Source organism: Stegodyphus dumicola, chromosome 4 (genome assembly GCF_044657685.1).
Source record: "Stegodyphus dumicola isolate Sdum_Otavi_A_Nest chromosome 4, ASM4465768v1".
In the NCBI taxonomy this organism is placed as follows: domain Eukaryota; kingdom Metazoa; phylum Arthropoda; class Arachnida; order Araneae; family Eresidae; genus Stegodyphus; species Stegodyphus dumicola.
The window spans coordinates 15,170,120-15,196,458 of NC_140771.1; the positions used below are offsets into that span (position 1 = coordinate 15,170,120).

Here is a 26,339-nt window from a genome sequence, read left to right on the forward strand (position 1 = left end):
TTTTTGTGATATTTATGTACTTTTTTTCGGTGTAAACAAAAGCAAAACCATAAATTCTAAATAGAAATTTTGAGCAAGAAGTCCTTCTAAGTTCTTACCAATCACTATATTGTAATTCCGATGTATTTAAAACGATTTCCTGTGGCACTAAGCCTTCAGTTTAATATTGGTAGTATGTCTTCTTAATAAGTGTTATTAATAATTATGTATATTTTCTTAATAAGTGTTATACCTTCCCTCCATGTGAAATTTTTTATTTTCTTAAATCTTAAAATGTCATAATAAAAATATTAATTAATTATTCTAATACAGTATTTGTGTGTATAATTTCTTCTCACTTTTGATATTTACTTAAATAATATTTAAATATTTCTGACTTGCAAGTTTTTGTGAGGAAATGTATTTGTTGATTTTCGTGATTGTTACACGGACACAGTTAAAAAGCCTGGATACATAAAATTCTAGGCGTTGTGAAATTTTCATGTAAGATCTTATGCTTTATAAACGAAGGAAATTTTTTCATATTCATTTTGTTCCGCATTTATTCATAAATATAAAGGTGTAACTCCCATGTTTCCTTAATTTGAATATTAATTCTCATTTCAATCACTTTTACATAAAAATGATCATAATAATAATAATAAAACAATTATTAAGAGAACTGATTTCTAATTTCTTCTGAGATATGTGGATCTCGAAAGTTTCGCTTCCTTAACTTTTTTTTTCGGTTACAGATAAATAAAAAGCAAATGAAGAAGGCTTAAAACGTATTCCAAATTTTTTATTTTACAATATTACCATATTTACTCGCATAATAGTCGTACCCCTGTTTTTAAGCAGAAGAAATCCTCAGAAGTGCACAATATTGTGTTGTAGATTTCTCCGCATAATAGTCGCACCTATACTTTCACGATGAAAAATTGGCAAACAAAGTGCGACTATTAAGCGAGTAAACACGGTATCTTAATTCTCCTAAGCTAGAAGCTTCGCTATGAGAAATACACTTTCTAATTCTTTAAGTTAATATGACATTGTTTAAACATATTTCGTCTTATGGTTCCTCGCAATCTTTCTATGGTAAATTTTGTGTGAAATAAATGAATGCAAAGAATAAAGGGAAAATTTTTAATTAAAATCAGCCCGATAAATTTAAAACAAAGACCTAAGTTTCCTTTTCATAATTTATAATCACAGAAAGATGAGTATTATTAGATAACACGAAACTTAAATTGCTTGTGTTGTTGTGACTAATCTCGTATGTCTGATATCAGAGCAAGTCCACGAAATTCATTGTGGCAAAGACGTAAGATTACGCCTGTTGTTGGTAAAAGCTTAAACTAGTTCCTTTTCCTAAACTAGAGACCTAAACTAGTTCCTTTTCATAATTTCTAAACACAGAAAGATAAGCATTATTAGATAACATAAAACTTAAATTGATTGTGTTGTTGTGACTAATCTCGTTTGTCTGATGTCAGAGAAAGTCCGCGAAATTCATTGTTGCAAAATTCGTTGCTTAAATTTCGCTGGTCTGGTCGATAGGTACGACGTTGAATGTATATTTTCTTAATTTTATGGGTAAGACCCATACGTTTTATCTTTGGCGAGTCGTTAGGAGGAAATTGGTATATGATCGTGTTTGAAGATATGGGAAATGAAGATAACAATGCACAGTTCTTTCATTCATTTCGACTATTCTAGCATGTGAAACATCTTTCATTCAAACAGCATGTTGAACTTATAAATGAATATGGGAAGATGATTTTTTTTGTTTTATATATCAGCTGATGCGGGATGCAATGTAGATCCACCTCCTAGCGATGCATTCTGGTTATGTAGGAGTACGACTAAGTAATCTACAAACTCCATATGTCGCTCACAGAATTCTTCTCCACGCAACTTAGCTCAGGAAGGTAAAGAAGTTGCCATGCAATGGATACCATCACATTGTGGTCTTCATGGAAATGATAAGGCAGATATGTTGACAAAGAAAGTGACCAGTATTCTCCAGATAACTGCAAACCACATTCCTTTTTACACTGGCATAAGAGTAATAAAAAAGTACTGCAGAGAAGCTTTTTGGAAAGACGTCACTGAAAGGAATAGTCACAAAGCGTGAATTCTAAGTTTTTGACACTCTTTTGTGGCCCAGAGAGAAATCTGTTGTTTTCTTTCGTCTGGCTATTATTCTCTTTTAAAATATATATATCGAATGAAAGTTATCCCAACCCCAATCTTTAAATTGGGCAACCTTCGTGAGGAAATGGTTGCTTCTGGACCACATCTGGGTCGTTGCCGTGAGTGGATTATTCTAGAAGAGATACTAGGAGATGAGACACAAAATAAGTATATAGATTATATTGTGGATTCTTTTTTAGTTTTGCTGTTCTCTTTCATATACGCTTGTTCTATCTACAGTTGTCTTCTTAATCTGCCATTAGAAATAATAATAAAAAAATCAGCTAATATATGACACATAAATCAATAATAGTTAATCAATTAAGTAAAATCTATTTTTTTTACAGCCCTGCATTAAGTGCTTGAAATTTGCTTTGTTCACTTACATTAAAAGCTACTCATTAGAGTCCAACAACAAAAAGTTTGTATTGCATAATTCATTAGTTGGTGGGTAAAACCTCGAATGAACTTCTAATGTATCTAATGTATAGTTACTTTTCAGCAAGCTATCCTGATATGTCTTTGCTTTACTAAGAAAAGCCTCGATCTATAAAAGAATGAAAATGTTATTGCTTCCGTGTAAATTTCTTCGTGAAATGTCACGAAATAACCGTGCACATACTAGAAATAATGTCGTGATTGGCGTTTATAAATTCTACTCATGTTTTTGACCTGACTGTTTTACGTTTATGTTAGAAAGTTGGAACAAAAATGGCTATTGGGTGCAGCATTTAAATTTCCTTTGCCCGCCCCTATTAACCCAATTCCAAACTTACGTGGAAATTTTCTTTCAATTCCCTAGACACCTTTATGCTTTATTAGTAAGGGAGTTGTTGTGCAGAGATTTGTATAATGTTTTCTGTGTTGTTATGGATACGAGAAGTGTGTATGCTGCTATACTACAAAGGTAAGCTTAGAATACAGAAACTTGAAAAATTAGTTTTTTTTTTTTTTTTTTTTTTTTTTTTTTTTTAAGTTCAGTAAATTATTATTATAGACGAATAGCAAAGACTGTGTGTTCTGTGATATGCTTCATCTTCAAATAATTTAGTGCATTTTTCTGGGTAGTTTAAGAATTCTTTTGAAGCTACCATTTCACTTATGATTCAGCAGTACATCGAGATGCTTATATAGAGTTTATTTTATGCTCCTGAAAACGTTTTCTAAAACAAGATCACTGTATTATTACCGTCAGCAACTTTAGTTCAAGTTCGGAACTTCCTCATTATGATTCTGGTTCATAAAATGCAAGATATAATGATAATTGTGAACAAATAAGGTTACTTCTGAAAGTACAAGTGATTGGTTGTCTAAAAGAAAAGTAAAATATTTCATAATTTAAAAATTTTTAATATATTTTAAGGGCTAAAGTTCTTTCCGATTTGACTGGTAAGTTGTTTAATGGAAATTAAACTGGAAAAAAATCAAATTACTATAGAAATGTCTTTAGCAAAGTCTTTAAAAACTTTTTTTGGGGGGGGGGATTGAGTTACATTTCGCTATCAGAGACATCTCATCCACTCGTCTCGGTAAACATCCTGACATTTGGTACACTCTGCGCAAAAATAAGGTAATTTAATTTGTCTTCTATATGCTTCGAGCGTAACTAATTCTCACGGCACCACCTCTTGGGAAACCATAACATATTTAGTTTATATCTCAAATTTAACTAAACTACAAATTGCTTAGTGTATGGACAAATTTAAAAGAATTAAACTCATTTCTTAATAGTTTAAATCTTTATTTTATTTTTTAGAATATATCTAATTAATATCTAATAATATCTAATTAATATTTTTATAGTTTATAAATGATTGACATTTACAATAAATATATACAAAGTACGCTTATTGTAAATGTCAGTCATTTATAAATTATGTATGTTTTATAATTTCTAATAGTATTACAAATGGCAACGGCAACCTTGTCCTCAAATTAGTTAATCTTTCTATCAGTTACAAACAGTCCGATTCTCAACATAATTAACTTTCAAGTCATTTCCTCACCTGAGAGTAAAGTTCGTTTTTCGATTCTTAAAGATTCCATTTCTGATTTTTTATTTTTGAAATTTATAGCATATCTTTACAATGTGGTTTGAAATAGGTCATCCAAATTAAAACAGTGTTAAAATTTTGTATCAGGTAATATGAATCTTACGTTCGAAAAGAGGAAATAAGCAAATCGTCGAAAACTAATCATGGTTGAGCAGTGAAACCCAGTTTTCTGTTTAGTTCTTCGAGAATTAGCCAACCTGTGGATAATTTTCGTGGAACTAAACGGATTTATCCAAACTTCTTCAACTGACTGGATAATTTTCAAAGAATTAAGCAAAATTGTTCAAGCTTCTTCAACTGGGTGGACTTTCTTGGAGCCTGTCCATTAATAAAAAATATCTTCTATAGCAAACAACATAAATTTCAATCCAATTCTTCCCAACGCTTACAGCCGCACTGGGGGGGGGAGGCTGGAAATCAGGAGAGGGAAAACTTCTAGAATTTAGAGAAATATTTAACAAACATTAGAGATGGCAAAACTTTTTAATTTAGCGTGCACCGAGCAGCAGAATTGAGGACTCGCAGCGTTTGCACCGAGTGGCAAAATGTCCAACGCCAACTCTACGCCTGACGAAGAAAGACCTATTCTGATCAATTAAAGTTTTCATGTTTAAGCATGTCATTAAAGCAGGTTTCGCTGCCAGTTAGAAGGTTCGTTAGTAATTAAAGCAGCAAAATTAAAACTCTGGTTAAAAATGACTCTTGAGTCCTTCTGCGAAACTCCCTATTGAGCTCTTATCGACAAAACTGACGACAGGTTTCATCTAAGTTCGCATAGCCTCTGAGAGATACTCAACTTCTTCTACCGAATATGTCGGCAAGACTGAATTAAAAGTCCTGTTATATCTGAGTTTATGTGTTGGGCATAAATGTACGGTTCTAATTTACTTCAGAATGCCAAATTAATTTGAGAAACAAATATTGCTTGCCGAAGTCGATAAATCAACTCAAGCAGTAGCGGTAGCGAAACGTAACTGACTACGTAAATCATTAAAAACAATAATGCAAACACAAGCAATAAGATGTGTGAAATATTTGTGCATAAAACTCAGAATGATATTGGTTCGAAGCTTTTAACAACCCATACCGATAAATGTTCACAGTTACCGTGATCTGTTGGTAAAAATCGACATTTAAATGTCTTACAAGCTATTCTGACTTTAAATTCCTAATACACGTGCGCGTTAAGATCTTTTGATAAGGAAACAAAAATCTTCTGCATAAAAATGTCTCTCCTTTAAAATTATTCTTTGCATTTAGAAGAGGAAATTATGATTTCTTTCGATTTAATGCTAATAATTTGTTGTGTAAATCCATGTAACTTCAAATTTATTTTAGATGATAAATTGATGGACCTTTCTTTAATAAGTACATGACAAAAGACCCACTAAATTTAAGAGTTCTTTCAATTTTTTTTACTTTCTTAATTAATGATAATAAATACTGAAAAACAATGTTGCCTTCTTTCTACTTCTTTCACCATTCTTAATTAATATTCATGACTATAATCAATCTTTCCTCATCTATCGTTCTAACCTCAATACCTGAAAAAGTAAATCAAACACATATTTAAGCCATTCTAAGCCATTTTCATATTACCATATTTTTCATTACGATTAGTATACGATCATATCTATTTTTTATTGCATTTCGTATTTTTTGTTGTATTTGAGTCGTAAGTACAGCAGCGGCAAAACGGTAAAGTCGCTGAACCTTTGGTAGTTCAGTCTGAGGTTCGAATCCTGACGAACGTCCTTGCTGTATGGTCATTTTTGTGGCTTTTCCTATATGTAATGTGTACACGAGCGAGTTTCTCTTAGAAAGTCTTCCACGAAGACATCCTTTCCCATAGGCAGATAACCCTTCAGTGCTTTTCTATAATTAAATAAACCAAATTAAACCACCAACCAGAGTAGTAAGTTTCAGATTCTTGAGATGTTACTGTATTTTCAGTTGAAGCAAGGCATTTGTTGATATGACACGTTCACCCTATCAGGTTCAATGTTCCGTCTTACCTTCTTCGGGAACATGCAAGGACCTGACTCGGAACAGAGAGCTTACTAAAGCTATGTTCAAAACTGTGGGAAGTAGACAGGATACACAAGAAGGGTATACAAAACCCTTTATTTTCTCTATTTACAATAACTTCCGTACTTCGGAAATACACAGACCCGCTACTTGGGGTCAAAACGTAAAAGTATAAAAATAAAACTAAACTCTAATTTAACTTTAAAATAATAAACGTGGAAGATTGGCCTTATATTAACAGGAAGCCGTATGTAGTACAGAGAACTGTGAGCACTACAATACGTTTAAAAATTATCAAGAGGATTAAAACCTCTGGCCTGGAAGGCAACAGCAACTGAGTAAAACTTCTAAGGTAAGCGGCCTGCTTCGACTAACTGCTTCCTCTCTCTCGCTTGGCAAAAAGCCACAACTTAAATACTTGGCGTTCGCCAGACAAACTTTGCATAAATACTTTAACGCTTATAATTCTGGCCGGAAGTAGAAAATAAGAAGTGATAGTAAAGATTTAAAATAAAATAAACGTTAGTAAAACTTAAGATCCTTACATACTTCCCGCCAGAGTTAATTAGTTTGAAACTGAGGTCTAAAACGACCTTGTTGAAAACTTTTAGCTCTAGAATCTAACGCGAGGCCAATCTTTTACAAACATAACTTCGCTAGAAACTAGAAATTTAAAAGAAAGAAATTTGTTACAATAGCAGCTAACAAGATATACAACAATCTTTTTTCATCTGTACTGCATCTAAACAGGAGCTTTTATTCAATTCTGGTTCCTTCCAGAGATCTGGAAGGAAAACTAGTTTAATGAAATGTTACACAATGAAATGGCAAGTAACATATACAATTATACTTCTCTTAACATTCTTATTTCATTCATGACTATTTTAATTATCTCTCCCCGTGCTCTCTGACATGTGTTGTAAAAGAACACCAAACACGAATGTGTTTCTGTCTACGTGTGCCACACTTCCTCCTACAATCAAAACACTAACGTGTTAAAATTCAACTTAACGAGACCTCTTAACACACCCTAATTTCAACTCTAAACCCTGAGGTACTACTCTAAAAGTGGCTAACTCTAAAGTGTAGCGTCAGAGAGCCTAACTACAATACGTTCTACTACATCATTCAACCTTTAACACATATTCGCCATGATTTAGTTTTTACAGTCACACGAATAACAAATTTTTAACATTACTTTCACTTTTACCATATCACGGTATTTCTTAACATTTAAAATAACAGTTCACATTGTATATAAGAACATATCAACATGCTGTTAATTTTACACATTTGAAAACATACCTTAGTAGTACCTTGTTAACTTCTATTCTTTTCAAAGCAAGTGCCAATTCTTTCTACATTGAAATAATACATTTAAAAAAGTCTTTCAGACTAAAACTTCTTTTTTGCAAGAATGTTTTAAATAATATTTATACAATAACTTTTTACAATATTTAAGTCTTTACACAACGCTATTATACATCCACTTTAGTTTTACGCGCGAGTAATTGAAAAACATAATACCAAAATCGGTAACAACTCATTTCTCGCCCTTTTGGCGATAAAGGTAGACCTCGCATGAGGTAAAACTTCTTGATATCTGCCACTTGCAGTAAGAATGAATGATTAACTTAAGTTTGCAAAGTAACATAAAATTTTACTTATCTTTGTGATATTCGGACATTCTTTTCTGGGCCCAGTCCTTAAAGGTAGTGCAGATAGTTGTTTGATTTATCCTCCTTCTTGTACGGGCTCGCCCTTCAGTGCCTTCCTCTAGATGCTTTCTTTTTTCTCCAATTCGGTCACCCTTGAATACCTTCTTTTTCGCTTCTGCCTGTGGTCTTGGTCGTTTGATGGCAGCTGGTCTTGGCGGAACCGGGAAACTTCTTCCGTGTTCCTGCTTGGACTCGTTGCTGGCCGTTCAAATTTTCCTTGTAACTTTACCTCCGTCGTTGGTGGGCCTTCCGCAGTTCGGCGACATTTGCTGCGAAGAGTCCTGTCGTATGAGTAGATCTTCCGTTTTAGAGCCGGGTTATAGTTGCCGTCATTTCTCCTGGCTCTCTTTGCATACGTCGTCCTTCTCCCTTCTTCATTCTGGGGGTGTTCGTTAGCTCTCTTTTCTGGACGGTGGAACGGCTTCTTTTTCTTGCCACCTTCAATTTTTCCGCGGGGAAACTTTCTTTTCACTTGCTCCTGCCTCTTAATGGCTTGCCCTTGTACTTGTCGTTTTTCCACCTCTGGAGCTTGTGCCTGCGGTGTCTGCCGTGCCGGATCCTGCAAAAGATCTGAAAATATTTGCATTTTATTACGATCATAGTAGGATTTGATTTGATCAATGTTTGCGGAGCAGGTTTCACCATTTCTGGCTTTTAACACTACTACAGCGTGAGTTATTTTTTCTATAACATATGGTCCTTCAAATCGTGGAAAAAATTTGGCAATTTTATCTTCTGGTGCTGAAGAAAGTGAATGCTTAATTTTTAAAACTTCATCCCCTACTTTATAAGTTACTCCCCGTCGTTTCAAATCATAATAGAGCTTCTGTTTTCTTTGTGCTACTTCCGTATTCTTTTTTGCTTCTTTTATTAGTTTTTCTATATCACCCATTTTAAATTCTGGGGCTCTTTGTTGCACATAAAATAATTTATCTTACGGCGTTATAATCTTTCTGCCTAGAAATAACTCAGCAGGAGTTTTGCCCGTTGTATCATGTTTTGCGGTCCTAAGGGCGAAAGCAAATTCATTGACATAGTTATCCCAGCTTTTATGAAAATTTTTAACATAACTACGGATAATTTTCACTATATTTCTGTTTACAACGTTCCGCTATATTTGATTGCGGCCGATACGGGACCATTTTTAAATGACGTATGCCCAGTTTTTGGCACATGTCTTCAAATATATTACTTACAAATTGAGGACCATTATCCGATATAACTTTTAGGGGCGCCCCGTATTTTAAAATATATTTATTTAAAATAGAATCGGTAACTAATTTCGCGGAGGCTCGTTTTAAGGGAACAATTTCGGTCAATTTACTAAAATGATCAACAATAACAAGGAGATAGCGACTTTTGTTTAACTGACTTTTTGGGAAAGGGCCCAATAAATCGATGCCGATTATTTCATTTGGAAATTCGGATTTAATACTATTTAGAAACCCGGCCGGGCGGAAATTAATATAATTAACTGCTTGACATGTTGGGCAGGACTGGACATACGCCCTTGTTAACTTTTGCAGTTCCGGAAAGTAGACTGCCTCGCGTACGCGTTGGATAGTTTTTCGAATACCAGCATGAGAAGCTAAAGGGCTGTCATGGAGCTCCTGCAGGATATTTAATCTAAGACTAGCTGGGATAACAGGTCGAAATTCGTTGTTGGAATTCGTAGTTTTTGTATAGAATAATAGACCATCTATTAGTTCGTAATGGGCCGCCCTATTTCTTATCGCCACAATATCTTGGTGGCTAAAAGTTTCAGGATCCTTTAAATACTCATAAATGCTTCCAAACTCAGGATCCTTACCCAGTTCGGTTATTACAGTTTCTCGGGAATTTATTGTACATGCTGTGAGCATTGCCACCTTTACAGTATTACCTTGTTCATCTATTTTAATTCTCGATAGGGCATCTGCTACGATATTTTCCTTTCCGGGGGTATGTTTGATTACCAGATTATATTCTTGTAGCTTGAGTGTCCATCTTATTAACCTTGGGGATAAGTTTTTCCCTGAGTACAATCTAGTTACCGCCGCATGATCAGAGTACACCGTTATTGGCGCCTTTCCAAAATAGACTCGGAACTTTTGCACTGCTAACAGAACTGCAAGTGCCTCTCTCTCGGTCGCGGAATAGTTTCTTTGTGTTTGATTTAAAGTTCGGCTAAAAAATGCCACGGGCTGCTGATTTTGCGAAAGTACCGCTCCTACCGCATAATCCGAAGCATCCGCTGAAATTTCTAAATTCTCATCCTTTTCAGGAAATTTCAACAAAGGGGCTTGCGTTAATGCTTGTTTTAATTTTTCGAAAGCACTTTTGGCTTCGGCCATCCACGAGAATCTTGCCTTTTTCCTTTTTAATTTTAACAATGGCTCAGCGATAGCCGCAAAATCTTTTATAAAGGACCTATAATATTGTTGCGTGCGTACGGGTTCGTTATGAAATGAATGCACAAGTCCGATGAAAAATGAACAAAAATTTATTATTATCACAACAAAAATGCTTAAATTTTCTCAAATTATCATGCAGAATTACAATATCTCACAGTAGTTATCTTTTAACTACAAAAATATACAATAGAACTTAATTCAAAACAGCTAAAGAACGCTAATCCGCGAATTCGCTACAATCAACAAGAGCAGTTTTCTAAGCAACAACAAACTAAGCAACTGCTACAAACTGAGATGTTTTCCTCCTTTTATAAGATTTTAAAATCACGCGCTAGAATTTTCCAGTACTTTCTCGAAATAAAAAAGAGATATTTATTTATTTAATGCACGCGCTCTTGTATTTTCAATTTTCCGGCTTAGCTTTCTTTTAATATTCGTCACGCGCTGCACTGCGCGAGAAATAAAACCATTTAATTTATAATTGAACTAACATTAGCTTTTTAAATACTAAATTCGTAATCCCAAGGACTGCACGTCCCGGGCAGTACAATCCCTGGACAGGAAGCTAAACTTACGACTGTGGCATAAATGCAACTGAGGCATAAACATTACATTACAATATCAAACAACATGAACAATAAATGCAATAACTAACTTAAACAAATCAAATACTATCAAATACTAAATACAAAACAAATCAAATACACATTTAAAAACAAAAAAGGACCATGGTCTGATACTATTTACAATTATTTACATTATGTACTATGGCCATAGTAATGAGCTAACCTGTCGTAATGAACGACTTTAGGTTTAGAGTTCTAAGACTTACGAATCCGAACCACGACGTCATTCAGCCTGTTCAGGACTGTGTACGGCCCATCCCAAGGTGACTGTAATTTCGGACAAAGTCCTTTCCGTCGAGTCGGATTCCACAACCACACCTTGTCTCCTTCGTGGAATTGATGTTCAGTAGCTCTTGTGTCGTATCGGGTCTTCATCTTCTCCGTCGCCAAGTTGACTCGCTCTCGTGCAAAATTGTGCATCACTTCAAACCGGGCCTGGAGATCTTGAATATATTCCTCAGACGATGAAGGAGCATCCGGAGGGCGGCCAAACAATAGATCACAAGGCAGACGTAGGTCACGACCGAAGAGCATCTGTGATGGAGAATAGCCGGTAGTCTCGTGGACAGCACTGCGGTAAGCCAGTAAAAAGAGTGGTAATTTCTTGTCCCAGTCCTGTTGGTTTCTGGAAACCACTAATGAGAGGTTATTAAGGATGGTTCGATTGAACCTCTCTACCATGCCGTCCGACCGGGGATGCAATGGCGTCGTTTGAGTTTTGTCAATGCCAAGTAGTTTGCATAGTTCTTTGATTACTGCCGAGGCAAAATTCCTTCCCTGATCGGAATGTAACTGAAGAGGCACTCCGAACCTGGAAATCCAGCGCTGTATCATTACCTCAGCTACTGTGACTGCCTCTTGATCAGGAATAGGATAAGCTTCAGGCCACTTGGTGAAGTAATCAATGACAACGAGTATGTATTTGTTGCCATCAGCAGTTTGTGGCAGAGGTCCCAGGATGTCAAAGGCGATACGTTCAAAAGGCGCACCTACGTTGTAACGTTGCAGTCGGCCTCGGCTGCGTTTCCTCGGTCCTTTCCGACCTGCACAGGCATCGCAAGATCGGCACCACTTTTGCACGTCATTCTTTGCATTATTCCAGTAAAAGCGCTCACGAACTCTCTGTAAGGTCTTCATAATTCCAAAGTGACCTCCTGTAGGGCTGTTATGTAGTTCTTTGAGGACATCAGGAATCCGGGATCTTGGAAGTATCAGTTGCCATCGGAACGTCTTCCCATCATCCGACTCGAATTTCCGGTATAAGACGCCGTTTCGAATGTGAAGTGAATCCCAGAGTGCCCAGTATTGTTTTTTTGTAGGACTACAGATAGAAATGTCCTGCCATGTAGGTTTTGTGTTTGATGACTCTATTAAATCAAGTATGGGTTTAATGTCGCGGTCTTCTAGCTGGTCTTTCCTGACTTCATCATCACTCCACGGGTCTCGATCAGCCGATGTTGATAATGTAATTTGTCTTGCGACCGGAGTCAGCAGCTCGTATTTCGCTTCCACCCTGGAACAATATCGGCAGCTTTCTTGGCAAGGTCTTCTAGACAGGGCGTCGGCGTTTTCGTGTGATGATCCTTTACGATGACGGATAGTGATGTCATATTCTTGGAGTCTCTGTATCCACCTGGCTATTTGACCCTCAGGATTTTTGAAATTTAAAAGCCAGGCCAATGAGGCATGGTCCGTGCGGAGGAGGAATTTTCTCCCGTATAGATAATGATGGAAATGTTCTACAGCTTTGACTATGGCGAGTAACTCTTTCCTTGTGACACAGTAATTCCTCTCCGGATTAGACAGGCACTTGCTCTAGTAAGCTACTACACGTTCTTGGCCGTCTATTTCTTGGGACAAAACAGCACCGACACTTTCATTGCTCGCATCGGTGTCGAGAATAAATGGTCTGAGGATACGTCAGGATTGGAGCAGATGTTAAAGCTTCCTTTAAGTTGTTAAATGCATCCTCGCATTCCTTTGTCCACAAGAAGCTTTGCTTGCTCTCTGTCAGCTTGTGAAGTGGTCTTGCGATGGAAGAAAAGTTCTTCACGAATCTCTTATAGTAGGTGCAAAGCCCTAGGAAGCTTCTCAGCTGATGGACATTTTCGGGACGCGTCCAGGATTTAACCGCTGATACCGTGCGCACACCTTCTGCAGAGATGACATGTCCCAGGTAAGTCACTTCCTTTCGAAACAATTTGCATTTAGCGGGAGTCAGCTTCAGATTGGCCTCTTTCAGTTTCTGAAGCACCTTTCTAAGATTTTCTAGATGCTCTTCAAAACTCTTTCCGACGATGATGATATCGTCCAGGTATATCAGACAGGCTTCGTAGGAAAGGCCTTTCAAAACAGTCTCCATAAGACGTTCGAATGTTGCCGGCGCATTACACAGTCCAAACGGCATCACTTTGAACTGCCAAAGTCCTTGTCCCGTAGTAAATGCCGTCTTTTCTCGGTCATCAGGATGGATTTCTACCTGCCAATACCCATTCTTTAAATCAAGTGTTGAGAACCACTTGCTTCCAGAAAGAGTGTCTAGAATGTCATCAATTCTAGGAAGAGGGTAACTGTCTTTCTTCGTAACCTCATTCAACCGGCGATAGTCAACGCAAAGTCTTGTTGAGCCGTCTTTCTTTCTGACGAGAACGATGGGAGATGCCCATGGACTCGCTGAAGGCTCGATGACATCGCCTTCTTCCATATCTTTCAACAGTGTTCGCACTTCTTCCTGTTTAGCAAACGGTAGACGTCTTGGATGTTGCTTGATCGGGGTTGATCGCCAGTATCTATTCTATGTTGTGTCAAACTAGTTCGACCCACGTCAGAAGACGAGCGGGAGAAAACAACTTGAAGATCTTTAATGACGCGATCGGCAGCATTTTTCTCTTTATCGTTTAATTGTGCATTCTGCAATAACTCCGATGTAATGCTCTCTGAGGACACGGATTCTGGGATGTTACTCTTTCTTTCAACGCTGGTTACTGGAGTACATGTTGCAACCACTTCACCTTTCTTAATAACTCTCGACTTTTCAGTTACATTGGCGACTCTCACCGGGATAACCGTTCTGGATAGGTCGACAAGTGTTGAGGCTACTAGTACTCCTTTTGGGATATTACAGTTATTGGGATATTCTATGATGCCGTAGCGGAAATTTCTGTTTTCGGCTATGGATCCAGGAAGTAAAATTTCTGTTCTTGCCGGTATTGCGATATAGTCTTGTGCTATGATTTTATGGACAGATTTAACTTCTTCATCATTAACGAGAAATAACGCTATGTCCTCAGATGTAGAATGCAATTCGTTATTTTTAAAATCCAAGGAAAAATTGTATTTCCTTAGAAAGTCCAATCCGAGTATGCAAGAATCAGTGATCTCTGCTACATATGCCGTGTGATGGTAAGCGGCACTTCCAAACGTGATGTTAACATTTACTTTTCCGACGATGTCGATCTTCTCACCGGACACAGTCTGGAGGGTAACGCAGGGCGGCGTCCAGATAAGTTTGTTTCCTAGTTGTTGAGCCAAATCTTTTCGGATGATGGTGACGTTGGCTCCTGTATCTATAGTCATATTGCACGGAACTCCATTAATATGTCCTATTATGAAAAGTCCATTACTGCCGCCTCTCACTGCAGAAATCTGAAGCGCTTTAAACGGGGGCTTTTCATTATCTGGCAACCTCCGCCCCGCGAGATGGCCACTAATTAGTTTCCCTGCTGCTTGTTAGAAGCGGTCTTAACATCAGTACCCTGGGGTGTTTTGCAGTTTCGTCGTATGTGTCCTTCAGCACCGCAGTTCCAGCACTTAACGGTCGGTTTCTTCTCACCAATATTCCATCTCAAGGCGTTCAGTTGTCTAGTTAAATCGTCAAGTCGAGCGGTGACTTGATCCCCTGGCTCCTGGACTTGAGCAGCTCTGACTGGGTGGCGGTCTCGACGAGTGGCTTGCTGGGCTGCCTCGAATTTCATGGCGTACACTAGAGCACTTTTTAAATCTTTTACATCCGCCATTCGTAGAGCTTTCTGTATTTCAGTATCTCGGATGCCGTCGATAAAGTATTGCAAGGACAGGATTTCCCTTGTTTCTGTCGGGCATTCCGAAAAGGCGAGATGGGACAGCCTTTCAACATCCGCGGCGAGCTCCTGAAGTGTTTCGGTAGGCTTCTGTTGACGAGATTTTAATTGGAGCCTGCTGTAGTCTTTTAAACACTTCTCCCCAAAGCGCAACTCCAAGGCGCCGGACAGAGCTTCGAAATCTAACCTTTTGTTTTCGGGAAGAGTCTGAAGGATATCCGCTGCGTCGGCTCTTAGAGAAGCGGCGAGATGACAGGCCTTAGCTTGGGAATCCCATCCATTCGCATCCGCCACGATAGAAAATTGTGTCTTATACACCTGCCAGGAGGTCTTCCCATCATATGTGGATAGCTTCAGAGGTGGACGAGCAGGCATTGGTAAGAATTTAAAATCATCACTCCTGCTCCCTGCCGACGATACGAATTTCTTTAAAGTATCCATTTCTTTGGCAACTGCAGAAACTCTCTCATCACTTTGTTGTTCGATTTGGTGTTGGACGGCACAAACTCTTCCTTCAATTCGTTCCTCCACAGCAGAAACTCTCCCTTCTATATGTTCTTTTCAGAAGAAACTCTTTCTACTATTTATTCTTTCACCGAAGAAACTCTTTCTTCAATAGGATCTTTTACGGAAGAAACTTTTTCTTCAATATGTTCAACTTTATTTTCAACTGCGTCAATTCTGCCTTCCATAGCTTCAAATTTATTTTCTATTATGCAAGTAATTTCTCTTTTCATTTCTTCTTGACCAGCTTGAACGGCTTTCATTTCGTCCTTAACGGATTCTTGGCCCAATTTCATTTCTTCCTTAACGGATTCCTGGCCCAATTTCATTTCCTCTTTAATTTCTTCTTTAAAAGATGTTTGGCCAGCTTCCATCTTTTCTTGTACAGCTTTTATATCTTCCTTAACGGAGTTGACGGCTCCTTCCATCTTTTCTTGGAAAGCAACAAATGCAGTCATCATTTGCCTGAATTGTTCTTCCATCGCTCTTGTTATTGGCATTCAAATCCCACTTCTGACACCAAAAATTGTTGCGTGCGTACGGGTTAGTTATGAAATGAATGCACAAGTCCGATGAAAAAGTGAACAAAAATTTATTATTATCACAACAAAAATGCTTAAATGTTCTCAAATTATCATGCAGAATTACAATAGCTCACAGTAGTTATCTTTTAACTACTCAAATATCCAATAGAACGTAATTCAAAACAGCTAAAGAACGCTAATCCGCGAATTCGCTACAATCAACAAGAGCAGTTTTCTAAGCAACAACAAACTAAGCAACTGCTACAAACTGAGATGTTTTCCTCCTTTTATAAGATTTTAAAATCACGCGCTAGAATTTTCCAGTACTTTCTCGAAATAAAAAAGAGATATTTATTTATTTAATGCACGCGCTCTTGTATTTTCAATTTTCCGGCTTAGCTTTCTTTTAATATTCGTCACGCGCTGCACTGCGCGAGAAATAAAACCATTTAATTTATAATTGAACTAACATTAGCTTTTTAAATACTAAATTCGTAACAATATGAACAATGTACTAGAAAAGAAGAGAGCTTCTTCGCCGTGTTTGGAGTCGGATACTTTTGTACAGCAATTATTTTTGATTCGTCTGTCTCTATTCCTTTCTGAGATATTTTGTAACCTAAATATTTTAATTCAGGGGCTGCAAATTTGCACTTTTCGACATTAACTTTTAGACCGGCCTCATTTAATAAAGAAAACACCTGTCTTAAATCCTGTACATGTTGGTCGAGATTATCACTAGTAATAATGATATCGTCTAAATAGATAAATGTGGACTTTCCAAGAACAGGTCTTAACACAATGTCCATACATCGCTGAAATGTTGCCGAGGCCCCTGAAAGGCCAAACGGCATACGCAAAAATGGTGCCAGCCTTAGTTATAAAAGCAGTCTTAGGCACGTCCTCAGGCCTAACCGCTATTTGAAAATAACCAGTCGTTAAGTCTAAACTCGTCATATATTTGGTGGATGTTATGTTCCTTAGAATCTCCTCAATAATAGGTAACAGATATACCGGATATTTAGTTATGGAGTTTAATTTACCGTGATCAATTGCGAATCTCCATCTTTTTGGATGTGTCAAAGGATAGTCATTATTTTTCTTACATAAAACCACCGGGCTAGCATAACTACTTGAGATGGGCGTTATGATCTTTTTACGTAGCATATCGGTGATATGCCATTCTATAATTTTTTCCTTATTCTTATCATACCGGTATGCTTTTTGGCGAACTGGCATTGAATCTCCGGTGTCAATACTATGGTTAGTAACCTGAGTAAATCCTGGAATATCACTAAATAACGAAGCAAATTCACTTACCACTTGTCGGATTCTTCCTTGCTCGTCATTAGGCAGGTGGTCAAGATTTAACATCGGCGGTTCAGCCTTTTCTGCCTGAACTGGTTTCATTGTCAGCTTAAGGGACGCTTCATTAAAATCCAGCGTTGCTTGTGCATCTGAAAGAAAATCTATTCCTAAGATTATATGTGCTTGCAGATTCTTTACTATAAAAAACATCACCTTTACTTGTTCGTCCTTGATACGGACATATAGCGGTACTTTACCTATACACTTACATTTTTCTCCTTGCGCCGCTAACACTGTCGTATTATCCGAATTATATATGCGGTATTTCCGAAAATACTTCCTAAAAAAATATTCTGCCACACAGGAACACTGCGCGCCTGTATCCAGGAGTGCGGTGGCTGGGATATTATTCACCAACACTTCAATCTTCGGAAGAGTCAAATTTTTCACCATTACTGTATTTAACTTGAAGGAAGAGGGGTTTTCGTGGCCTTCGGATTTCCGCACGCTCTCGTCAGCAGAAATCCGTTTTAGTTTAAATTATTTTTCATTTCCGTGCTTTCCTTCTTTTTCCACTGGCCTTGAGACTTTTTTTCTGGATTGCTATTGAACTGTCGACGTTCGCCGGCTGTTTTTGAATGCTCGGGTTTCCTTGCCCACTGATTCGCTTTGCTTCCGTAGCCGTGTGCTTGAGTTTGCTGTAGTCTTGGCGCACCAAATTGGTTTCGCTGTTGATATTGGCGTCTTCTTTCGACGTCCGCCGTTCTTCTACTTTCAAACTGGATTGCTAGCTCAAATAACTTTTCCAGTGTAGTCGGATTTCTTAATTCAATAAAGTCTTGCACTTGGGGCAGTAATCTCGGCAAAATCACTTGAATTATCTCAGGATCCGGACGGTTTCCATACAAGAGCTTGAAGACGTGAATTTTTCTTAAAATAAAGCTTGAGAGGTTTTCGATTCTTTGTTGATATATACTAAAAAGTTCCGTTTCTAATTTCGCACGATCCCTTACAACAGGGAAGGCTTTTACTAGGGCAGTCTTGAAATTCTCGTAAGTATAGGTGAAACTTCCTGCTTGACCCAAGAGACTTTTGCCTATACATTTGAACCAGTTAAGCGCTTGGCCCCTCAAAGCGCTGGTAGCTAAGGTAACTTTTTGAAATTCGTGCACGGGGTAGAGCATGAAGTGGTCATCCAACTTTTCCAAAAAACTGGTTACCGGTGAATTTCCATTAAATGTTGCTTCTGGTTTCATCGAAGCGCGCATGGTCTGGACGATGTAACCAAATCCTTCCAGGGCGGCAGCTGGCATTTCTGGATTCTGAGCCGCTTCTGCAGGCAGCACAGGTTCTTCTTGAAACTCGGCCATGGTTATTCTTCTTCGTTGGGCGCCACTATCAGGTTCAATGTTCCGTCTTACCTTCTTCGGGAACATGCAAGGACCTGACTCGGAACAGAGAGCTTACTAAAGCTATGTTCAAAACTGTGGGAAGTAGACAGGATACACAAGAAGGGTATACAAAACCCTTTATTTTCTCTATTTACAATAACTTCCGTACTTCGGAAATACACAGACCCGCTACTTGGGGTCAAAACGTAAAAGTATAAAAATAAAACTAAACTCTAATTTAACTTTAAAATAATAAACGTGGAAGATTGGCCTTATATTAACAGGAAGCCGTATGTAGTACAGAGAACTGTGAAGACTACAATACGTTTAAAAATTATCAAGAGGATTAAAACCTCTGGCCTGGAAGGCAACAGCAACTGAGTAAAACTTCTAAGGTAAGCGGCCTGCTTCGACTAACTGCTTCCTCTCTCTCGCTTGGCAAAAAGCCACAACTTAAATACTTGGCGTTCGCCAGACAAACTTTGCATAAATACTTTAACGCTTATAATTCTGGCCGGAAGTAGAAAATAAGAAGTGATAGTAAAGATTTAAAATAAAATAAACGTTAGTAAAACTTAAGATCCTTACAACCCAAGTTCGATAACTAGATTTAATCAAACAAAACTAATTATTCTTTTCTTTACATACAGTTATCTAATTCAGAAGTCAAACAACAAAAATCAGCGTTATATTTACAAAATTTTCCGTTTCTCGACATTCTGGTCACACGTAACACATCCAACTTCAGTACTACGGTTTACCATAAACCTTCATCGGTTTGCCTTCCACCACACTTTAAATCATGTCATCCGACTAAACAAAAGTTAGCTTCATTTTATTCCTATGTTTTCCGTGCTCTTCAAGTTTGCTCCTCCAAACTAGCCCTTGATGAGGAACTAAATTATTTAAAAGCAATAGCTATTGACAGGGGCTTTCCACCGAACATTATTAATCAAGCAGTTAAAAAATTCTCATCTCATCACACTAAAAGGCACACTCTTGTTTTAGGAGATTATAAAAATTCTGTTGTCATTCCCTTCTTTCCATCAATTAGCTATAAAGTTGCACATATTTTGCAGAAATTTAACTTTCGGGTTGTTTATTCTCCCATCAATAAAATTCGGACTTCTATACTGAAGGACCCCATTCCGGATATGAATTCCTGGGGTATTTATAGGATTCCTTGCCAGTGTGGTTTAATTTACATTGGCCAAACTAAGAGAGCCTTGAAATTTCGCGTCAAAGAACATGAGGCATATGTTAGAAAAAAGGAAACACAGAAGTCTTCTGTTGCTCAACATTGTTGGTCCGAAAACCACACTTTCAGTTTTTCTGCTGCCAAAATTATTCAAAAAACATCTTCCATTGGAGAACTGGATTTTCTAGAGGCATTTCACATTCATAAAAATCTTTCTGTTCTAGTTAACGATCCTAATTCCAATCCAAATTTGCCTTCGGCCTTTAAAGAAATTATGTTTTAGTTCTGGTTTCACCAACAGATGGCGCCACTTGCTTATTCTTGTCCAGGCTTTCTTATCTTATCTAATCATTATTTCCTATCTTGTTCATTTGCGGTTTTGCAGCTGAGGATGGTGGTTCGGTAAAACCATCGAAACTAGTCCTGTGAAAATTTTGTAAATATAACGCTGATTTTTGTTGTTTGACTTCTGAATTAGTATTTATTCGGCGTGTTATTGTGTCTTAATTATACAGTTATCTAATTCAAAACAGAGTAATTCTCAACTACAAAACGTATTTCTTTCACAATCGATTCTACTGTTTCTAAAGAAAATCATTTTATGTTGCTGCTTTTTTTTGCAAAATTATTTTGAAGTATTTGCGTTGTCAGTAGATAAAGGTGACTTAAGCCACGTGTGAACTCTTAAGATTCATTGTACAATTCTGTTGCCATGCTGGAAACATCGATTTTTGTAATCTAAAGCCGGAAGTTATTCAAGTTATTTTTCCCATTGTTAGAATATGTTTTACTATTACATCAATAAACTTCATATGAGGTAAGAACTTCTGACTACAGTAAAGCCTTGTGCTGAGTGATCGATAAATCAATGGTGAAGTTTCCTGAACGCTTTAAGAAACATGGACCTTTGTTACGCCTCTCTCATGCAAAAGTTATGAGGTTATATTCTGTGACTTTTCTGAGAATATTTCTCCATAATACGCCACAATTATAATTTATAAACCGAGGTTCTTTGCGTCTGCAGACTAACTGTCATCTGTGAAAGGAATCAATACGTCATTAAAAAGGAAAATAAGTATTTGGCATATTAGAATTCAAATTTAAAACAGCATAAAATTGATAATCCTATACTAGTCAAAATGAAAAGTGCAAAAATACAAAAGTAACACTGGCGGAAAGATGCCCATAACTTCTGAATATATAGGATCATGATTTATAATCTAATTTATTAGAAATCCGTCATCTGCAATGCATGATGCTGTCTGACAGAGCACTAATGTTTACAATGTTGACAAATCAATAAATAGCCAATGCAAAATGTCTGAAAATGTCATTAGGGCTGTTTTGTACAGGCCACTATTGAGCTTGCCTTTGCTTTAGACCAGGAATATCAATGCTGAGGTATTTTCGAGAGTTGTGGATAGTGGATTGATGAACAGCACTGGATTGTTTTCTAAGAGAATTTTGCTTTTCTATTATCTATCTTGAAAGCAACACGTTTAGAAATACGATAGTGAATACCATCCAAGATTTTGATATGTTTAAAGTACTCCCGATTTTGTATACCTTTCAGTACATTAGTATTTTGTTTACAGTTCAATAAATGGTAAGTTATTGATGCTCTTAAGGCCGAGGCATTTGCCTTACCAAAAATACTCCTACCTCTTCAAAAAGATAAACTCAGAGCTCATGTACTATGAAATATTCAAGAATTCTTAAATACTTCGAATGATCTGCTTATTTCCTAATATGCGTGGTCATTAGGATTTTTTCCCATCAATTCTGCTTGAAATATGGTAGTTCTACCAACAGCTCGTCATGTTTCACCAGCTTCTTTCAGAAAAAAATAACAGATCAATCCAGACATATAAAACACCTCAAGTATCACACATGAACAATAATAAATAATAGAAACAGACAAAAAAAATTCTGAAAGGTTTCAGATTTTAAATTACGCCCAAAGGGGCGTTTTTTGAACGTTTTGTGTGTTACCTTTATTTATTAAATATCATGTTCTTTGCACTTAAACCATAAAATTCAGTTCAATAGCAGTGTCGCAAAATAATTCTTAAATGAGCCTATCATTAGAATTTCCGATACACGGTTCTGCGGCGTTGAAAATAAAAAGGTCTTTTTTCCGCGTAGAGTGTTATCATTGCTTGCTCTTAAATCGTTGAGTTTGTTACTCAAAAATTTGTTAAAGTTATAAAAAATATGAAATCTATAATAAAACATATTCTAAATTTTAAATTTGGTCTTCCACTTGCCCATATTCGTAGGAGGATTACGTCATTCAAAATTCGATGGCTCTATGTACCGTTGTTTTATCACAATGCGAGATATTATTTTTTATTATTTAATTTCTTCAAATATAATGCGGGACGCTAACATTTGGTGGAAACAGTTTGAAAAGCGAAACGGACATTTATAGTGATTCAACACAAAATCGCAAAAGGAAAACAAAAGTCCTTCGGGGACAAAGTCCCTTTGTACTAAAAAAGAACAAATATTTATAAAGTAAGAATCAGAATAAATGAACATGGGAACAAAAGAAAAAAGTTAAAAATTTAAACAAGAAAAGGAGCATAAGAGATGTAGTCTTTACAAGAAGTTCATGAAAGTTGTGGTATGGTATTCCAGTATAGTTTACTTATCTCACCTTGTTTCTGAGACTCTAATTCTGGACATATAAGAAGAAGCTCTGGATTTATGATGCCCGAATTACAAATTTGACATATACTAGATAGAAAGATGCCAATTTTATTAAGAGGATGTGCCATGCAATCGTGGTCTGTTTGCACTCTGAAGTTTTCCACTGCCTCTCTACGTGGTTTTTGACAATAAGTTTTCCATGTGTCCTGAATGTTAGCCCAGGATTTGCCTGTTGCTTTTGCTGCCTGGTCAGAGTTAAGAATATCCATTAGTTTCTCAAGAAAGGCTTTTTAAGTGACTCTGGATGATGTGGTTTGCTCTCTTATAACTCAAGTGTTCCTCTCTTGGCTGGAGAGTCTGACGTTACATTATCGTCGATACCTACATGTGAAGGGATCCATTGAAAAAAGGTTCTTTTGTTGTGTCTATAAAGAAAGTTCAAGGTTTGTCCTATTTATGAGATAATCTGGGTATCTGTGTCATGATTTATAATTACAACCTGGATGGCTGCTTTAGTATCGACTAGAATAACTGCTTTGGAGAACAATCGATCTCTATCTTCATGTTTTCCAGAGCCAATGAGATTGCAATGATCTCTGCATGAAAATTCAACATGAAGTGTCCCACAGGAGTACATTGAGGAAAAGGTTTACTGTATACACCAGCCCTAGTGTTGTCTTGTATTTCAGAGCCATCAATGTATACTCTAGTCCATTCAGGTTCAGGATGTTGTTCATATAACATATATAATATGTTTGATTTAATATTGCATCAGGAATATTTTTCTTTTCCAAGTCATATATATCTAGCTGGTATTTGATCAAGGGGATTAACCATGAGCTTGTTACAATTGATTGGTTTGTTTTCATCTATTTCTTGTAGTAATTTCTCACAAGCCTCTAGGGCAGGCATTTAGGTCTTCATAGTAATTGGTTTGCATTCGTTCATCCAATGCTCTCTATGCTATGCTTTCATTTTAACGAATGTACCAACTGCTTGCTTCTTGATTTCAAGTAGTGGGTTTAAAGTATAGCTTTGCATAGCTGTAATCCGGGTAGTTTTCACCACTCCTGTCAGTCCACAGCCCATTTCAGCCGAGATATTCGGGAACACTTAAGTGTGACATTTGGCCGATAATTGATCAGGTGTAGTGGTTTTGTTTATTAGCCTGTACGACTGCCGGACTTATTCTCCTTGGCTTTTATTTTTCTGGAGTGACATTTATAAGGTATTTCTCCCACTTCCCTAGCGTGCCTTCGTGGTGTAACCGTAGCACGCTGAGCCGGTAATCCAGAGGTCCGTGGTTCAATTCCCGGCGAAGGCGGTTGCATATTTTTCATCTTTTCTGCTTCTAATTAACCTAACGACTCTACACATTGTACGATTATCCACTGTGTATTTCTAAGTTACAGTTAAAAGTGAAGAATCTTAAGAACTAGTAAGCGAATAATCGCTTGAATTCGTGAGGTAGAAAACAACAAGTGAGAAGGGTGAAATAACCCTTTATTATTCCAACTAAAGTTTAACAGAACTCCGTCTTGGAGATCTGCAATAAAGCCGCCACTAAAGCTTTAGCCGCCGAGAGATGCTCGGAATATTTCAAAGCATCATTGAATCTGAGCGGCGCCGATGTAGGACTTGTGTTGTAGATGGTAATTGAAACTTCGAATATATTCTGTGACCTCTCATAATATTGCATTGTTACAATTTGACAAATTAAATAATGTTCTTATGTGTTGTTCTTTCATTTCCCGTGTTTTCTGTACACTTGCACGTGACGATGGCGTTTCCGACGCTGCACTGCTAGCTGGCCCCTATTAGTCTTTCAGCTAACCTACCTTTCCCAGAAGTTTGTACATGCGGTAGCGAATCAAAGATATATTATGTAATGCATAATTTTAATTTTTACTATGCGAAAGGAGAATTAGTATGAATTGCATTGTATAACACATAAATTCAAAGCTAATAAAAATTACAAATGTTATTTTTTTCTATTTTAGAAACAAGAATTGAAAGGAATTTCGAAACTACCAGCCATGAGCTACAATGAAATTTCACAACATCCATGGCTGCAACGTGACCCTCGATGATGGTGGAAGTCGAGCTTCGCGTACCAGCTCATTTTGTGATGGCATCACCTTCAGTCATAAGCCTATAGCAATAAACTCTCGCATCTCCCTTCTTCTGGGTGCTAATGAAGACTGGACAGGAGCCCTTCGTCTCGGCGTTACATCTCAAGATCCAAACGTTTTTGCAAACAAAATGCTACCTCGTTATGCCTGCCCAGACTTGACTTCTAACAATGGCTATTGGGCGAGACCTTTGCCAGAAGTATGGGCTACCCATGGAACCAGGTATTGACTTACTAATGTTATAGTTTTCTAACATTTAGAAGTAGTTGCAAATCTTTCATTTTTTAACATATGCGATGCATAAAAATATGAAGCTGAAGCTGAGGACTTTGGAACAATATTTGGCAATTACCTCCTGCTAGGTAATAACAAAAATATTGCTATTATTCATTAAAACCTATCGAAAATAAAATGCGTTTAATTAACAACCCATTGTAAAATAATCAGTTGTGCTTTGCATACTTAAAGAGATAAACATGTTCAAGAATAAAAACATTATTGTCAATTTATCATCACGTAAATTAAAATTATTAACCGTATAATTCGGCGAGACAAACACTTATCTTGTTATGACTTAATAATCAAGTGAAAGATTAAAATGCATTATCAGCCTGTTAAGCAATTTTATTCTCTTTCTTCGTGCGAAAATATAAAAATTTAATCGGCTTATTAAAATGCGCATCGTGATGGTCAGAAGACTGGTCACAATGCCAGTCCAACCAAGTATGTTTTATATATACTTATAGCCAGTTGTTGACAATGCACTTAGAATGTGTCGCTCATAGTTATAGTGGACAGTGGTTATAACGGTTAGCGACGCTGACTGCCGTAATGAAGGTCCCGGATTCGAATCCTGGAAATGCCATGGATGTTAGTAAATGTTTAAGTTATATGAAGCATGGAGTCACTCTAAATATGCGGCGAGTTGAAAGTCCTCTATAGAGGTTGGTGTAGAGGATGAGGGGATGGGAGATTCTTGGACCCGTTCCCCAGGTGCTCTCCATCAAAATTGGGGGCGGTTGTACCGTCACCTGTATGGTGCTCAAGGGTCTTGCAATAACAGGCTCAATCTTGCAGTCCTTGGCCCGATGAATTTCGTGAGCTTATTCTGATGTTCCTATCAGACAAGTGAGATAAGTCACAACAACAACACTTAGAATGTAGTCCGAAGCCTGCCACTGTCCAAGTGGTTAAGACCGCTGAACGCTAATAGTTTGACTCAATCTTAAAACCGCTGAGAAGAGGCTGGCTTGTGGTTTTTCTCATGAATATGATTGAATGAACTTTAGAAAGTCTTCCACGAATACACTCCTCCCCTTAAGCAGATAGCCCTTATGTTCATTTTGATACCATTTAAATTTCCCAACCCAAGAGGAAGAGGGAAGCTTTTAGGTGCGTACCCTTGAAAAGTTCAAATACTATAACAAAATCAGTGTTGCAAAACTGAATTTCAGCAATATTAGAAACCCTGACTTCAAATATTGATAATCACACTACATAAATGATAGGTATATCTAATTTCAAAAGAAGATTAACGATTATTGCTTAGCTGTCTGA

At 37.2% G+C, this 26,339-nt stretch overlaps 1 protein-coding gene across 1 annotated transcript in view; it reads left to right on the forward strand.

Annotated features, from left to right (window-relative positions):
- Positions 1-26,339, forward strand: part of LOC118181577 (uncharacterized) — a 115,117-nt gene that overhangs the window by 253 nt on the left and 88,525 nt on the right. Inside the window, exon 2 of the mRNA XM_085814590.1 lies at positions 24,651-25,004. Within this exon, the coding sequence (XP_085670716.1) occupies positions 24,697-25,004 (308 nt within the window). The 5' untranslated portion in view covers positions 24,651-24,696. The remainder of the gene's footprint in view (positions 1-24,650; positions 25,005-26,339) is intronic.